Source organism: Dipodomys spectabilis, unplaced genomic scaffold, assembly GCF_019054845.1.
Source record: "Dipodomys spectabilis isolate Male_0828 unplaced genomic scaffold, ASM1905484v1 ptg000051l, whole genome shotgun sequence".
Classification (NCBI taxonomy): domain Eukaryota; kingdom Metazoa; phylum Chordata; class Mammalia; order Rodentia; family Heteromyidae; genus Dipodomys; species Dipodomys spectabilis.
Genome location: NW_024870728.1, coordinates 16,510,460 through 16,528,669, shown reverse-complemented (window position 1 = coordinate 16,528,669; position 18,210 = coordinate 16,510,460). Strand labels below are relative to the sequence as shown.

The 18,210-nt window shown below is 34.2% G+C and overlaps 1 protein-coding gene across 2 annotated transcripts in view; it reads left to right on the top strand.

Annotated features, from left to right (window-relative positions):
- Spag16 (sperm associated antigen 16) overlaps positions 1-18,210 on the top strand; it is a 775,603-nt gene that overhangs the window by 56,641 nt on the left and 700,752 nt on the right. Inside the window, exon 10 of one of the 2 annotated variants that reach the window (XM_042679126.1) lies at positions 2,170-2,223. The exons of the other annotated variant lie outside the window; for it this stretch is intronic. Coding sequence (XP_042535060.1) covers positions 2,170-2,223 — 54 coding nt within the window. The remainder of the gene's footprint in view (positions 1-2,169; positions 2,224-18,210) is intronic. 2 annotated transcript variants of the gene reach the window in all.

The following is an 18,210-nucleotide window of genomic DNA, read 5'->3' as shown; positions in this document are numbered from 1 at the left end:
CCCATTGCAACAACGATATGTACATGACGTTATGTCGAAAAATGAACTTTACAACTTTGGCTGGGAGGGGGGCGGGAAGGGGGGCAGGAAGGGGGTGGTGGAAGATGGGAAGAGGAAACAAAGGAGGAGGCAACAATGCTTGATAAGAAATGTACTCATTACCTTGCCCATGTAATTGTAACCCCTCTGTGTGGTATTTTCACAATTAAAAAAAACCCAACTCAGTGCCTCACAAGAGCTTAGGCATGGTGACTGCTGACTCTTAAGCCATGCCCTAGCTGCTTTTAATTTTTTTATAACATGGTATTTTTCACTTGTTTCAAAATTTTGCTTCTTTCTGGATTCAGACTTCTTACATTTCTGCATTGCTAAGATGATAGGAGCTTGGTTTATTGATTAAGAATGGGATTTTTCAACATATTGCCCAGGCTGGCTTTGAACAGTAATTCTCTTGATCTTTCTTTCCTGAATAGCTGGGTTTACAGGAGCAAACCACTGGATAAAAAAAAGAGAAAAGAAACAATTTTAGGCCAGATTTCCTGGTGCCACTGTTGGAAGGGAAATATGATTTCATCCATAGTAAGGTTGTTACTTTCCTGGCATAAAATGGAAATTAGATACTAATTCACACTGTGATTTCTGTTATTACAAATTACAAATAATCACCCTGGAAAGAAAGAGGGGAAGGTCACCTTTTAGAGGGCCACAAACAGTGTTTCACACTATGACTCTCTCCCCAACCCTTGGGCAAGTGCGACTCACAAGTAGGCTTTTTGTCATGAAATTCTCACATATACATCTCATTTCTATCCTCTTTTGTATATATTTTATATGTGCAAACACTTTTTAAAAGTCAACTATTATTAGTAAATCCTTTAAATTTTGCAAGTGGTTTATTACCTTTTGATATAGGAAGCAATGAATCTTGATACTTCTTTGAAACTTCCAAATTAATATCCCCATCTTTCTTTAGGTGATTTGGTGAATTTTTATTTCTTTTACTGCTTGAAGAGAGTTGTAAAGTTCAGCAGAATTTAGTCAGAAGAAATCATTTGTATGTGTCTTTTCATCCCTCACATAAAAACATTGCCATCTTAGGACTGGTGTGTTCCTTTAGATTAGAAAATTTGTTTTTCTATTATTTATTTGAATCTAATATTTCTTTATACTCATTTTGAAATCCTAATACATACATTTTGACTTTTATAAATCAGTGTTTCACAAACCTTAATTTTTCTTCTGTATTTCTGTCTCTTTGTTTTACATCTGCTGTGTCCTCTCAAACTTGCTTTCCAAGTGCTTGTTTGGAAATGGTGTTATCCAATTTATCATTGTCAAGTTGTTTGTTTGTATTTTGAAAATCTTTATCTTGTGTTCTCCAATTGTTCTTTTCTCTTAGAAGCTTACCATGTGTTCACTACTGTAATACTTATCTAAATTTCCTTGGGGCCATCATTGGACTCTTTAAAAAAATTATTTTAAGGTTGGGAAGATGGCTCAGTGGTAGAGTGCTTGCTTCGCATGCATGAGGCCATGGGTTTGATTCCTCAGCACCACATAAGCAGAAAAAAGCCAGAAGTGGGGCTGTGGCTCAATTGGTAGAGCACTAGCCTTGAGCCAAAGAGCTCAGGGACAGTGCCTAGGCCCAGAGTTCAAGCCCCAAGACAGACAAAAAAAATAAAGAAAAAAAAAAAAGGTAACTTTCTGTTCCTGAATTTCCTTCTCTATTTTTCTTTAGTCTCTTGTTCTGCATTGTTTCATGTCATTTCATGTTGTTAATAGCTTTTCTTTCAAATGATTAGTGATCCTTTGTCAGAATTCATATTAATGCAATAGAGACTAGATTAGGTTATAAAACAGTCTCTGGCTTGTTATTAAAGATATTCACTTCTGTGTCATAATCACAATTCCTGACTGGTATTTGTCTTCTTTTTTGCTGGATGTCAGAATGGGATCTGCACTCTGCAGGTCAGTGAAAGTACATCTGTCAGAGACCCTGTGACACAGCCACAGAGAGACTGAGCACAATGCCACATTAACCTTGGCTGTAAATGGGGACAAGTACGAACTTTAGGGTGGAAATACGTTAGTATATTTACTTTATTTGTATAATATTTTACTTTATTTGTAATTTTATTATATTTTTTCTTTCCTACTTTTTCCTTATAGCCTACCGCACCTTCCCAGATGGTAAAGTGCCAGATTTTTCCAGAGGTGAAGAAGGTATGTAGTCTGACTTCAGGCTTGGTTTTGTTCATCTTCCAACATGTACGTTTATATCATTCCACATAGTCTATCCATTTTCTTTCTATTTTTGGAGCGGGGGTGTTGGTCATGGGGCTTGAACTCTGGGCCTGGGCACTGTCCCTTAGCTCTTTATTCAGCTCAAGGTGAGTATTCTACCACTTGAGTCACAGTACCATTTCTGGTTTTCTGGTGGTTGATTGGAGATAAGAGTCATAGACTTTCCTGCCTGGGCTAGTTTTGAACCGTGATCCTCAGATTTCAGCCTCCTGAGTAGCTGCGATTACAGGCATGAGCCACCAGTACCCAGCTTCTATCCACGTTCTTTAGGGGCAATTTTAGTTTATATACGAAAGCATCATCATGTAGGTTTTTTTTGTTTCGTTTTATTTTGTTTTTTATAAAAGGGAAGAATAAATACAGGAGAATTACTTTTCTGCTTTTACAGGTCCAAAATAGTTGTTCAATGAATTTTTCTGATGTTTTGCCTCTTCATCCAGATACTTAGAAAACCAGCCAGAATTTTAGCAAAAAAAACAAAACAATTTTAGATACTTTGGGGCACAGTGACTAATGAAGTGGTTCTAGTTTTGTGGGTTTTAGAGCAGGTTAAGAGCTCAGAAGACAGCTATGACACAGTACAGAGTTGAATAATTCCAAGACATTACCAACACATTTCATTTTGGAAACATAATAGGGCAACAAGTGCTACCAGAATTCAGACCCTAGGCCATTGGGTAGGAGTTTATACCTGAGGAAGGAGCTCTCTAGGAGGAGATGAAGCCATAGAAACCATATGAATATAGGAGCAACAAGTTCTAACACATTATATTAGAGCAGGGGATAATGAAATAAAATATTCGTAGAATAGTCAAAGCTCAACAGTATATTTCTAGGTATGATGCATATTCGATTTGCTCCTCTTAATTCTCACTCACTGTTAGCCATGTTTAGCTAGCATTGTGATTGACTGAATTTCTTTACCTGGTTAATTGACCCATATCTTCAATCCTGAAAAGTCTGAGTATGTAAGTGGTTCTATCATCTTAGATTGTTAAAACATTTTTTTGACATTTGTTTTCAACATGATTTTTTGCTTGGTTCTAAATGATCCTCTCCAGTTACTATTTAGCAGCAATCCATTTTTTTTACTAAATAATTGAGAGCAAACTGGCAGAGAAATCCAGTAGTCATAGATGCAGTCTTACATTCAATTTGTTGGTGCATTTCCATTGTGCCTTGGTGGAAGGAAGCATTCTTCCCATTCTACAGTCTTACATTCAATTTGTTGATGCATTTCCATTGTGCCTTGGTGGAAGGAAGCATTCTTCCCATTCTACTAAAGTGATCTAGTGGAGGAGTCAAAGGTTACTAGGGCAAAGAAGTAAAGTTTCTGTAGGGTGGCTTTCAGAAGGAAGGATGATGACTACCTCTTCTCTTTCTGTGAGTACATGGGCTTCATGATTATCTGTGAATTGTGTTGGAAGATATTGCTTTAAGTGAATATAATTATGCTTTCACTAATATTTTCCCCTTTTCTGTCTGGCAGTATGTTTCACATTATGGTCAACTCTTCCATATGTGTTAGATTGTCTGCAATTACTTCCATTGTTGTTAGAAAATTATTATATTTCTTTTACTGAAAACTGCATTTTCTTTGTTCAGAAACATTTTTATGGCATTTCATCACTATTAACAAGGGGATTTATAACCATGTTGCTATAATGCATTGACAGTCCTGTAAATAAATATGTGACCTAGAATATTTGCTAAAATTTATACTTTACCTTATCAGAAGTAAAGTAGTACATATTTATTTTTGAAGATTGATCTATTTTCCACTAAGCTCAAATTAAGTTAAGTGGGGATATGGTGATGAGGATGCATCTATCATCCCTGTCTTTTTATATACTATTTCTGTAGGATTGAGTTAATAGATTTACTTAAAATCATTCTTACAATGTAAACTTTATTTCTGAATTAGAGAATAAGTATTGTGAATATGGGGAAATCATTTTTTTGTCTGGAAATCTTTAGTCCAAACATATACCTAAAAGTAAATGATAAAGAAATAATTCAAAATGGGCTTAAGCAGACATTTTTCAAAAGAAGATTTTGCAATGGGTAGCAAGCACAAGGAAATATGCTTAACTTTAATAATCATTAAGGAAATATTAATCAACACTGGTGGATTATATTAGAAAGTTATTGAGGTGGGACTGATTAGACCCTTATTTGCTATTGTAGACTTTGTAAAAAACAATATGGCATGTCCTAAAATAATAAATAATAAAATTATCATGTAATATAACAAACATCTGGTTGTATACCTCATAGAGCTGATGGCAGAATTTTGAAAATCTATTTGTATTACGATATACAAGTACATACTATTAACAACAAATAAAACATGGAAACAATCTAGGTGTCTATCAGTAGATATGTAAATATACAACCTATAATAATATCGACATTTAAAAGGAAGAAATTTCTGCTGGGTGTCATGATGCATGCTTATATTCCTAGCACTGGAGAGGTGGAGGTAGGACTGTGAGTTTGAAATACCTGTGATATATATTTATATAGTTCTTGGCCAGCGTGGGCTAAATAGCAAGATCTTATCTCAGAAAATAAGCTCAGGGTGTAGTTTAGTGGTAGAGTGCTTACCTAAAATGATCCTTTGTTAGAAATCAAGCAAAGTAGAAGAAGAAGGAAAAAGAAAAGGCTAAAGAAGAAAGAAAAGAAATGAGGAGAGCAGAAGGGAAGGTAAGAAACTTGTAGCGGATGTCACAACATGGATGAATCTTGAGGATATCATGTTAAGCAAAACAAATTAGCAAATTAAAATGGATTCGTAGATTATACTTAAAGAAGTAAAATTTATACATACTGAAAGTAAATGACATGTAAGCATGGGGGAAGGGAGAAATGGAGACCTAGTGTTTAGTCGGCATAGAGTCTGAATGTTACACCATACATATTCTGGAGATAGATGAGGATGCTGGCAGCACAATGCTATGAATGCCTTTACCACTAAGTTCACTGTCTTCTTAAAATGTTTAAGATGGTACCTCACTAAAGAGATTGGGCAGAAAACTGATACTTTGGGTGGATAGAAACAGAGGTCATATTGGAGAGGAAGAGTATACATTGCCTACCATATATATATATATGTATATGTATATAAATTAAGACTTTGATATATATATCAAAAGATGAAAATAAATTATATTTTAAAATAAAATGCCAAAGAATGATAGTCTGTGAAATTGTCACGTGATTTTATTTGTATAAAGTTTCCTAATTCTTGAGAAGAGCTATTAAAAAGCAATTAAAGCAATTTGATTGTTTTCTCAGGCAAGAGCTGGTTTTGCAACAATTATTGAAAACTTGAGAAAAAAGTTTTTGCTAACATTTAGATTGTTACCCTTAATTACCTTTCAAATGCTAATATTAGTTTGTAAATCATTATTTTTGAGTGATTTAGTAGTTTATTTATCAATAGAAATGTCTTTGAAACTGACTTCATACTACCAATATGGCAATTAGCATAGCAGCTTCTCACAAACTATGGGTGAATTTTTACATGCTATGGATGTTTTCATTTTGATCCATTTATGTTAACTTGAATAATAAAATATGCTATTTTTAGCCATCATTTAGGTTTTTCACAACTTATTCTTTCATAAAGTCTATTATTATTCATTTTTTTTGCCCAGCATATTATTTCCTGTTGCATGAGCTTTGGCAGATGCTGTTTTAAGAGTCTGAATATTTTTTCTGAAATCGTATCTGTGTGTGAAACTTAGATCTACTATTTATCACCTATACTAACAGGTGTATTACTTCCATGTTTCCATCTCTAAGACTTTTTTGTGTTATTGATACATTTAATATCAGTAACATAGTTTTCTTTTTTTTATTGTGAAAATACTGAGCAGAGGGTTACAATTACATGGGCAAGATAATGAGTACATTTCTTATCAAGCATTGTAGCCTCCTTTGTTTCCCCTTCCCATCCCTTTCCATCCTCCCCCTACTCCCCCACCCCTTCCTCCCCCCCCCACCCTGCACATAGTTTTCATAACATAACTTATTCTGAAGTAATGACTGTTTCTGTAGTAAAAAAATAGTTACAACATAAGGAAAATGAACTTTAATTTTTATAGCATTTTCTCTTTTGTCTTGAATGGTATGTCAGTCTACAAATAGAACTCTTTTAAAGCCTTCCAGATTTATTACTTTTTAATACATTTTAGTTACTTCATTAGATAATGGTATGAATAATGTAGTAATAGCTTTCCCTGAGTGCTGGTACAATTTCCCTAACTTAGATTATACCCAAGTAGAAATGTGGAGATTAGAAAACTATGGTGGCCAATTCAATATGTTCAGGATTTATACATCCTCTAAATCTGAAAGTACTCACATGCTTACTGAAATTGTATACAACTGTCAGATTTTATAAGTATTCTTCTATATTTTGATTTAGGTAAAGAAAAACTGGAGTTTTTTTTTTAGATAAAATCACAATTATGCCCAGGATGGTCTAGAACTTACACACTCAGGTTTTCTCCCTATTGTCTCAGCCTCTTGAGTAATCAAGACTTGAGGTGTGTAACCTCCTTGCTTGGCTAAAAAATAGATTCATACCTAATATCTTCTTCATGACCTATCAATGATTAGATGTAACAGATTTATTTATACAACTATATGAAAATATGAAGTTATCCTTAACTCTGGGATGATGGTGTCTGTCTTTATGCATAATGTTACACTAGCATGGTAATAGAACACTTTAAAAACTTTACTCCACTGAAATGCTGATAACTTATTTATTGTACTGAGTATAGTTATATTTAGTAGTATATTCTTGAATATTTCTTTTTTTCTTTTTTTGGGTCCAGTCGTGGGGCCTGAACTCTGGGCCTAGGCACTGTCCCTCAGCTTTTCAGCTCAAGGCTAGCATTCTACCAATTGAGCCACAGCGCCACTTCCTGCTTTTTACTTTTTGCTTATGTGGTGCTGAGGAACCGAACCCAGGGCCTCATGCATGCAAGGCAAGCGCTCTACCACTGAGCCACCTTCCCAGCTCTATTCTTGAATATTTCCATGAAGCCATTGTTACTTCTGCCTGTGTCCTTCTTATTCAGGAATCAGCAAGGAATTGGTTGATACTTTGCCAGGAATTATAAATATTGTATTAAGATGTTGATCATTTTATTTCTCATATATAAAGTTCAAAAAAGAAATTAGTTTTTCATATTTTTGAATAAATATAGAAGGTAAGAAAGACCACGATCATATGCAAATGGAAAATTTCATTCTAAAAAGTTTTTAAATGTTTTCAGCAGTTGAGGTTATTCATTTAAAACTCTCTGAGGAAATGAATTAAAATATTCATAATATTGTACCATCTTAAAAAGAAAAGGATTAAACCAATTTGTTTATAATCTTCTCTTAGTAGAAAATTAAGCAAATATGTATGTTATGCTGATACATCCTGCCTGCATACAGAGACTAAATGTGAAACAGAAAAATGCCATTAGGAGATTCTAATTATTCCCAGGTTTTAAATTCTATTTACTTTGAATTATGCAGGCATAATCATGGGTCATGAAGAAAACACAGAAAGTAGATTGTAATAAAAACTGCCCAGGATTTACATTTTGAAGCTACTAAATAACTGTAGCAATATTATTTTAAGATATCAAGTTATGAAATTGATTATATTGATTATTATAAAATTATGGATTAAACCAATTTAAAATAAATGTTTAATTTTGTTTTTAATTAATATTGGTTTTAATATCGTTTGAATTGAATGTATCATGTGTTTAATTGAATATAACATACAAAATAGGTAAAACAAAAATACAAGGTAGGAAAGCATTAAGAGTAGTTATGTGCAACCTCCTTTTCCTTTTCTGATTTAGTAGTTTTTTTAGATTCTTCTGTGTTGCTACCCATGGCAGTCATTTATTCTGTAATATTTATTCATTGCTGATGCCATGCATCTTCAAATTGTTTCCAGAGTCTTGATCTAGTAAACTAAATTGTTCCATATTTTATTTTCTTATACTTTCTGTAGGATATCTATATACTACACATTGTCATACTCTTTCCAAACCATTTGGATATAGTTACAAACCTTAATACTCTAAATCTCCTTCAGCATTTTATTATCAGTCATTGTTTTTTGCCACACTCTTGATTAAATTTGTTACCTCATTAAGTCTTAATTTTTATTTCTCTGATATAAATGGAACATGCCCTTACCATTATATGTACTTAATATTTTAACTCCTGTGAATTAATGGATTATAGACTTTACTCACTTTTCTTTTAGGCTGCTGGACTTTAAGGTGTATTTGAAGTCTGTCTTTGACATTTGACACTAATTTCTTGATCAGTCTTCTTCTAGATGATGTCTTTGGATTTCTATGTGTGGCATCTTTGTGTGTGTGTGTGTGTGTGTGTGTGTGTTTTACTGAGGACTGAATTCATACATTCTAACACTTGATCCATGGCTCTAACTCTTTTGATTTTTGATTATTTTTCAAATGAGATATTGTCTTTTGCCTGGGCCAGGATTGTATTGTGATATTACTCCCTCTGCCTCTCTAATAGCTTGTGTAACAGGCATGTGTCATCATACCTCCTAAGTATCTGGGTTTACAGGGATTTGTTACCATTTCTAGTTCTAGTCATGGTATATTATAATGAATGTAAATTCTTAAGTTTAATGTAGCAAAATTTATCAGTACTTTTTATGTTACCATTGTGTTTCATATAAGAAATAGTTTTTCTACATAAATGTCGAAAGTACTAGGTTCATACATTTCTTTAGGGAATTTTTGTTTCCCTGTGCCAAATAAAAACCTTCTGAAAGTGCATTGTTTTACATAAGAACAATGTAATTATTTAAAGCAAGAAATTAATATGAATACAATACTTTACAGACTCTGTTTGAAATCTTCTGTATTCCACTGTGTAGATCTTAAGTTAAAGATCCAAGCAATTAAAAAATATAAATTAGAAAGATCCTGTGTAACACTTACCCAGTTTACCTTAACCTTAATGTCTTGAAATACTCTACTATATTACAACCAGAATAGTGACATGGATATAGGCAAGATATGTCACAGTAACATCTTCATACATCTGTTGCCACCATATCTCCCCTGAAAAACCATTAATCTAATCTTGTTTTCTAGAACATTTTCATTTTGATTGTTACTTAAGTGAAATTGTACAACCCAGTATAGTTAACTTTTTTTTCAACTTTTTGCTCAGCATAATTTTCTTGAGATTCATCTAGCATTTGTATGGAACAATAGTTTATTCTTTTTTATTTTTGATGAATAATTATAAATTACTTGTTTTTTAAATAGTGAAATTCACTGAGAAATCCATTTGTGTTTGGGATTTAGGGTAACTTACAAATCCAATTTCTTGAATAATTATATACTACTCAGATATTTATATTTTAGTACCACTTTGGAAATTTGTGGGTTTTGAGGAATTATTCCTTCTAAGTTGTTAAATTTATGAGTAAGATGTTTATTTATAGTATCTTTTTATTATCATTTTAATGATTGCAGGATCAGTTGGTCTTATCTTTTGTTTCCTTCATGATCTTTGTGATTTTTGTCTTTTCATCAGTGTTACCAGCTTTTTCAATGAATCAAGTTTTCTTTCTTTACATTTTCACACTATTTTATTTCCTCTACTTTTTGGCTTTCATCTTTGGTCCCTTGTTTGTATTTACTTTGTTCTTGGTTTTTATACCTTGATGAGGTTAAAAACTTAGAATTTAAGGCATTTCTTATAAGCTCGGATTTCTATGAATTTCCTTCTCAAGATAATTTTAACTAATTCTCACATATTTTAATATGTTGCGTTTTGGTTTCATTCTGTTCGAATTTTTCTTTCACTTTCTTTGATTCTTCCTTTTTAATTGAAGGTTCAAATGTTAAGAGATTTTCCTAGTTGATTCCACTGTGGTCAGGTTGCTAGGTTGAATGCCAGACTTTTACTGCCTTCTTTTTCTCTGGGTAAGAAATAATACACTCTTCTGACATTATGCTGTTTCTCCAATCCACGTACCAGCACTCAGATTACTTCCTATCTCTGTCTTTTATAGTTTCCCTTCCTTACATCCTTGTAGGGATACAACATATCAGTATATCATTTCATAAAATTTTGCTTTCCTAAATAGCTAGGCAAAATACTTAATTATCTTGAAATCAATTATTTAATGTAGAATATAGTTGGGATCAAATTTTACTTTGTTTGATTTAGATAATTACTTGTTCAGAACTATTTAGTATAGGGTTCATTCTTTTTTACTGTGGTTTGCACCATAACCAGTTTTCAGGTGTATTTTGTCACTTTTTGTCTGTAACCAATACTTAAACAATTTAAAAAGAGAAATGGTTTATTTGACTCCTGGTTCCAGTGTTTTCTGACTGGGGTCCACAGGATAAACTATTTTCTGGGCTATTGAGGTAATGGAGAACCATATAATGGTAGATGGGTATAGAGCCAGCAAAGTTTGTTGTCTCATGGCAACTGGGAATCTGGGAGAGACCAAGAAAGGTTAGGACAGCCAGGCGCGGGTGGCTCACGCCTGTAATCCTAACTACTCAGAATGCTGAGGTCTGAGGATCATGGTTCAAAGCCAACCCAGATAGGAAAGACCGTGAGACTCCTATCTCCAATAAACCACTAGAAAACTGGAAGTGGTGCTGTAGCTCAAGTGGTAGAGCACTAGCCTTGAGCTGAAGAGCTGAAGGACAGCGCCCAGGCCCAGAGTTCAAGCCCCATGACTGACAAAAAAAAAAAAAAAAGAAAAGAAAGGTTAGGACAAAATTCAGCTCTGAAAGGCTTGCAAATGACCTACTTCCTCTAAATAGGCCACACCTCCAAAAGCTTGTATCACTTTCCAATAATTCCATCAGATTATGAATCTATCCATGAATTAATCCATTGATTAGTGGTCTCATGATCCAGTTGTCTTTTCTTGATTGGATCTGTTAGGTAGGGACCAAACCTTCACTACTGTATGAACTTTTGTGAAAGACACTTCACATCCAAACCAACAACATGTTGGTCCACTGTCAGTACAATAATCCTTAATATTATAGTTTTCATTTGGATATATCTCAAATGAAATCTTTCAAACTCATTTTTAATTTACAGACGTGTTTTTGCTATTTGTATACTGTCCTACTGCTCTGTGAAATATATAGGCTTGTTAATTTCCATAATAATTTTTGTCCTTGTGATTTTTATTAAAATATTTTTGGTTTTGTTAAAACATTTTGGAGATTCTGGCTTAGTGTGACACTGAGTCTTTCAATGTATTTGGACTTTCTTTAAAAATTTTAATTTTCTCTATGAAAATCTAATACATGTTTGTGTTTAATGTGACACTAAATATGTTAAGCCTTTGCAGTACAAGCATTATTTTTTAAAATAAATAACTTTTTCCTTTCTTGCCTTTGAGGCCTTCTCTAATGGAAATCAAGAGGGAGCTTATGAGGTCTGTACACGGTCAACGCTCTCTGGAGTTCCACACCTCTGTCTGCAGGAGTGGAAAGGGAATTCTCAAACCTGGAAAGAGGCCACATCTCTACAGGGCACCATTGGCAAGGGACAACAGAGCATAAAACTCAGAATGAGACCACCTGCCTACAAGACATCAGATCTCTGTTAGCCCCAGCCAAATGGGAGATTCTGAGCAACATATATTCCTGGGTTGTCTTCTTCTAAGACTTCCTTCAATCTTTCTTCAATAGTCATGCCCTTTGTCTATATTCTTTTTAGTATCCTCATATCATCATTTACTGATAGAACTGTAATTCTTCCTGCACAGTGTTTCATGACTCATTCTCTTCTTCCTGTTTTCTGCATTCCCTAAACATTTTGCACTTACTGTAATTCAAAGTCAGTGAATAGTAAAACCCTCTGTATTTCATCTTTCGTTCATCTATCTATGCTAATAGATACATAACTTTCTTCTAATTATAGTTCTTCTGATGCCAGTGGGTTTCTGGCAAATATTTAATAATCAACTCTTTGGAAAAAGAATGCAAAAAGCCTGCATTTTCAGTCTTTTCCAGTTCCTGTGCTATAAATATACCCTAGTCATTCAAGCTATAGTCTCACTTCACTGAATGGCCAGTTGGAAATTGATGTCCACTATCAGCAATCCTGAGTCAGTATGAGCCAAACCTAGTTCAACATGTCTCAGAGCCCAAGTAGGAGTATCTGTTTTCTCACCCTTATATTGAATCATGACTTTAGACTAAGAACATAATTCGTTTGCTTCTTATTACTGCTAGTTCTCCTTCCTTCATGAACGTATCCTTTCTTGAATATAAGGATCAGATTTCTTTCCACCTACTATGCCATTTTATAATAATCACTGCTTCTCTGATTAACAAAAAAATTAATCCTTGCCAGGCACTCGTGGCTCAGTCTTGTAATCGTAGCTACTCAGGAGGATGAGGTCTGAGTATTGTGGTTCAAAGCAAGCCTGCGCAGGAAAATCAGTGAGATGCTTATCTTCAATAAATTACCAAAAAGTCTGGAAGTGGATCTGTGACTCAAGTTGTGGAGCACTTGCCTTGAGCACTTGCCTTGAGCAAAAATGCTCAGGCCCTGAGTTCCAGTTCCAGGACAGTCAACAAAACCAAAATAAAAGTAGATTCCTATTCCACTGTTATTCTTTTAAATGGTTTCTCCGTTTGATAGTTCATAATTTAGACATCCACATGGATGAAACTAAGCTTTTATTTCCTTGACATTCTCTCCTGCAGTGAGCCTGTTCTCCATTCTATTACTCACTTTACTATTTTGCTGGTAACTACCAGGATGTTTCATTTCTTGGGCTTTTAACTGCCTGCATAACGTCTGCATCTGCAGTTAGATATTGATGCCCCATTACACTTGTGTCTTGTGTAACTTTTCCATCTTACTCAATAGAAATTCTATTTTTGAAATCATTTACATTAAAAAAAATCTAAAGTCATCCTTGAGTCCTCTCTCTTTCCCCTTTTCTCCCCCACTCTTCCTTCACATTTGATATGAAAATAATTTAGCTTAGTTATATCTTTGGAAAATATCTAAATATGACAGTACTGTTACCCCCTTATTTTTTGAAAGTTTCATCTCTGTTTTGGATTATCGAAGAAACTTCTTAATTATCTTTGCGTTTGTGTTTGTTTTCCCTTACTTTTCATTCAGCACTACAGCTAATGTGTCCTTAAAACATGTCGATCCAAAAAACAAAAAGTCAGATGAAGTTACCCCTGTCATTTCCTGAAGACATTTATTAGCTCATAATTGTTTTGTTGTGTCAGATTTTATTTTTGATTTTGTTTGAATAAAATAATTTCATATTTAAAAATAAAAAAAAACAACATGTTGATCCCTGACATTTCCTGTCTGTCCTGATGTATCCCTGATTAAAAACTTTTCAGTGGCCTTTCTCTTCCTCTGATTCAGAGGTAATATCATCATACCCTCTGTAGCTCTGTGTTTTCTGGTCCCTTCTCACCTCTCTACCCTTATCTCCTGTTATTCTCTCACCTTTTATTCAACTGTAGCAACTATATCCTTTGGCATTTAAAAAAATTATTGAGGTAATGAACAGAGTGGTTACAATTGCATAAATAAGGTAGTGATTACATTTCTTGTCTAACTTGTTACCCCCTCCCTCATAATTCTCCCTTTTTTCCTCATCCCTCAATCTGCCCCTCCCCCCCATTGTACAGATTATTTCCAACAGATTGTTTTGGGAGTATCACTGTTGCATTAGTTCCCACTTTGTCCTAGAACACTGCCTTAAGGCATCTGCACTTGATTTCTTTGACTTTTCTGCCCTTTGAAGAAATCTGAATAGCTCATTCCATCATTTAGTTTCTCATTTTAAAGAGACCTCCCATGGCCATGAAAATTTAAATTGTACTTTATTGTTATAGTTTTTGATATAGAGTCTCATTATATAGCTCAGGATGGCTCTGAAACTGATATCCTTGTGCCTCAGCAACCATGTATTGGGATTATGGATATGCACTAAGGTGCCTGGCTTAATTAATCTAAACTTTCATGTTGCTTCTCAATGTTCCTGGCTTCTTTCCTGTCTAATTGCAGTACTTAGATATCCTTACATATCTTACTTGCTTATTTTATTTCTTCCCATTAGAATGGAAGCTCCATAAGAGCAGGGATATTTATCTTTTAAATTCAGTGTTATTTTTCCGGTGCCAAAAATATATCTGGCAAATAGTATAGCATTGCTATTTTTTATTTTCTTGAATGCACAAGTGAAAAAAATCTATGTTCTGTTTGTTAAATTTCTATAGACAGGTATTCATTTACCATGAGTTGGTCTGAAAGAGTAGCCTTGCTAAACTCTATAGATTGGTGAAATTTTCTCTGTAAATAATGATAACACCTGTGATAATCCTCATTTAGCTTTTTTAATCCTAGAAGATTTTGTTTTTCCTATCTGTGTATATTATAAAGAATTTGCAGAAAATACTGAAATCAAAATACTAAGAAGGGATTCTTATCCTGCTTATGATTTAACAAGAATGGTATTTCAACCCAAGGAATGGTATGTGTTATTTTTGCTAGCTATTCTTGGTCAGATGCACCCAAAAATAATTTCCTACTATGTAGTATATGTTTGTGTTTCATAAGTGTGTTATTTTTGAAGTAATAAGTTAATGATAAATTAAAAATAGGCTTAACTGCTAAGATTTTACTTTTATCAGAACTAACATTTAAGTGTCTGCTTCAGAGGCAGTTTTGTCCATAAATATTCTAACATGGTAAATTATTGTAGATTATCTAAAGTAAACATTTTTTCTTAGTTCTAGGAGAAAATTGTGCTTTATGTGTGGTTTTCTATATCACTAGATCTCATTTGTTATCATTAATATGATTACTTTCATTGTATGAAATTGTTCTTCAATATCTCTAATCCATTGTCCTTTTGTAATTTTGGAATAATTGAATAAAATGGAAAAATACTTTCTTTTCTTTGGAAAAGTTTGTGTATTATGGAAATACAGTTGCATGATTTACAGTAAAACGTTGTGAAATCTAAGTGGAACTATTAGGTACTTGTGATGAGATAATATTTTATTTTTAGTTATCTTTAATACAACAGAAATCTGATAGGTTATTCAATCAGTTTTGAAAGTTATAGATAATATGATCATGAATTTCACCATTTTTCTGAATTTTAAATTTATCAGATTAAAGGCTTTTTTAATCACACTTCTGTCTTCTTTAAAATGCCATTGGATCCATAATTTATTTTTGAATTCTATTTCTCTCCATACCTTTCTCATCCCTTTCAGTAATTCTATCCATCCTTATTTCTCCTCAGTCTACCTAAATATGGTGAATGTTATTGATATATTTCAGGAATCAGTTTTTTAATGAATCTTTTGTAGCTCAGTTTTTTCTATTATTTCATACTATCTTTGGTATGATTTCCTTTTATCCATAGTCCTTGAATTTGTTTTTCTTTTTCCAACTTCTGATGTTGGAAACATAGCTAATTAAGTTTTGGCTTTCTACAGTTCTAATCACTTATATTATAAATACCCCCTACTGTTTTTTGCTGAATTACATAAGTATTTATATTCAACACCTAAATTTTTAGCTAATTTAGAGTATTGTAAGATTTAGGTTATGATTTATTCTTTGTCCTACGGCTTACTTAGAGGTTGTTTGCAAGTGCATGTGTGTGTGTGTGTGTGCGCGCACGCGCATATATATATATATATATATATATATATATATATATATATATATATATATGAGTTTGGGGTTATCTTTTATTTTTCATTATATATTCACAGTCAAAATAAATTATGGCCAGGGACATGGTCTGTATGAAACCAGTTTTTGGAAATTTTTGATCTTTATTGTGTTACATTGCTAGTTTGATGTGCCTATGGAATTAATTTCCAGAAATATCTACTCTTTATTATTTTTAATTCAGGATACCATTCCCCTGATCATGGATGCAGAGCTTGGCCATAAATTCATGTTGGCCAATCATGATCTAAGAAATTGCCCACCACAGAATCTTGGTTCTTGCTCGCATGTTATGGGTTGCTCTCTTGTATCTCTGCCACGAATGTGAAAAGAGTATGTCAGCTAGCCTTTGGCCCAATGAGAGACAAGAGAATTAGTCTGCCGTAGTGGGGCCCTGGTCATGTCAGCTGTTCTCCACCAGTGCACAAGTTACATCAGTGCTTCTTGTTCTCTACCACTGAGATAATGCAATTGCTTTTAATTTATGACGGTTACTGACAGAGGAATATGTTCTGGTCCCATTAGGCTAGAATTGCTTTACACTCATTTTCCTTTAAATATGGAACAAATATTTGTTGAAGACAGGACAGTACAGTAGAAGAACCAAAAGAGGAGGTAATTTGCTGTTCATGTGTATCAATTTTGACCATTCACCTTTGCAGTTACTTTTTTTTTTTTTTTATTGTAAAGCTACTATACAGAGGGTCACAGTTACATGAGTGAGGTTATGAGTACACTTCCTCTTGAACATTGTTACCCCCTCCATTGTTTTCCCCCTACCATCCCCTCCCTCCCTCCCTTCCCCGAGGTTCTTTTTTTTTTTTTTTTTTTTTTTTTGATTGTGATTAAATGATTACATAATTTCAAAGTCACAAGTTCATTCTAACTTCCCTGGAGCAAATTGTCTACCACAGTCTGTAATATATAACAGTGTTCACATGTTATATACCATATTTGTGATCAGCAGCATGAGGATATTTAGTAGTGGTTCAGCCAGATGAGCGGGAGTTCTTTGTTTCTTAAGTCCTGTTAGTTTTGTCGTATCACTAACCTTTTGGATTTAGCATCCACTTATGAGGGAGACCATGTACCGTTTGTCTCTTCGTTCTTGGCTTACCTCGCTCAACATGATTCCTTCTAGCTCCATCCATTTCCCTGCAAATGCCATTATTTTGTCATTTCTAATGGCTGCATAATATTCCATTGTGTATAGATACCACAATTTTTGGATCCATTCATCTGTGGTGGGGCACCTAGGTTGTTTCCATATCCTAGCTATTGCGAACAGTGCTGCAATAAACATGGAGGTGCACGTGTCCTTGTATATTGGTTCCTGTTGTTCAGGGTAGATGCCTAGAAGTGGTATGACTGGGTCGTAAGGGAGGTCAATCTTTAGCTTTCTAAGGACCCTCCAGACTGCTTTCCAAAGTGGTTGTATAAGTGTACATTCCCACCAGCAGTGTAATAGGGTTCCTCTTTCTCCACATCCCCTCCAGCATTTGTCGTTGGCTGATTTGTGGATGTGGGACATTCTGTCTGGGGTAAGGTGGTATCTCAGGGTTGTCTTTATTTGCATTTCCTTCACCACCAGGGATGATGAACATTTCCTCATGTGTTTCTTTGCTATTTTTATTTCTTCATTTGAGAAGTCCCTCTTTAGTTCCCTTGCCCATTTAGTAATTGGTTTGTTAGGTTTGGGAGGGATTAGTTTCTTGAGTTCCCTGTATATACAGGATGTTAACCCCTTGTCTGATATATTGCTGGTAAATATTTTTTCCCAATTAGTTGGTTGTCTTTCTAGCTTAGTTGCGATAGATTTAGCTGTGCAGAAGCTTTTTATTTTAAGGTAGTCCCATTTGTCGAGTCTCTCTCCAACTTGTTGTGACCCTGGGACTCTGTTCAGGAAGTTCCTTCCTGTGCCTATTAGTTCAAGTGTCTCTCCTACTCTGTCCTGCAGTAGTTTCAGAGATTCAGGTTTAATGTTAAGGTCTTTAATCCATTTTGAGTTGATGTTGGTGCATGGTGATAGGCTGGGGTCCACTTTTAGTTTTCTGCATGTGGCTGCCCAGTTTTCCCAGCACCAGCGGTTGAAGAGGCTGTGTTTCTTCCATTGTATGTCTT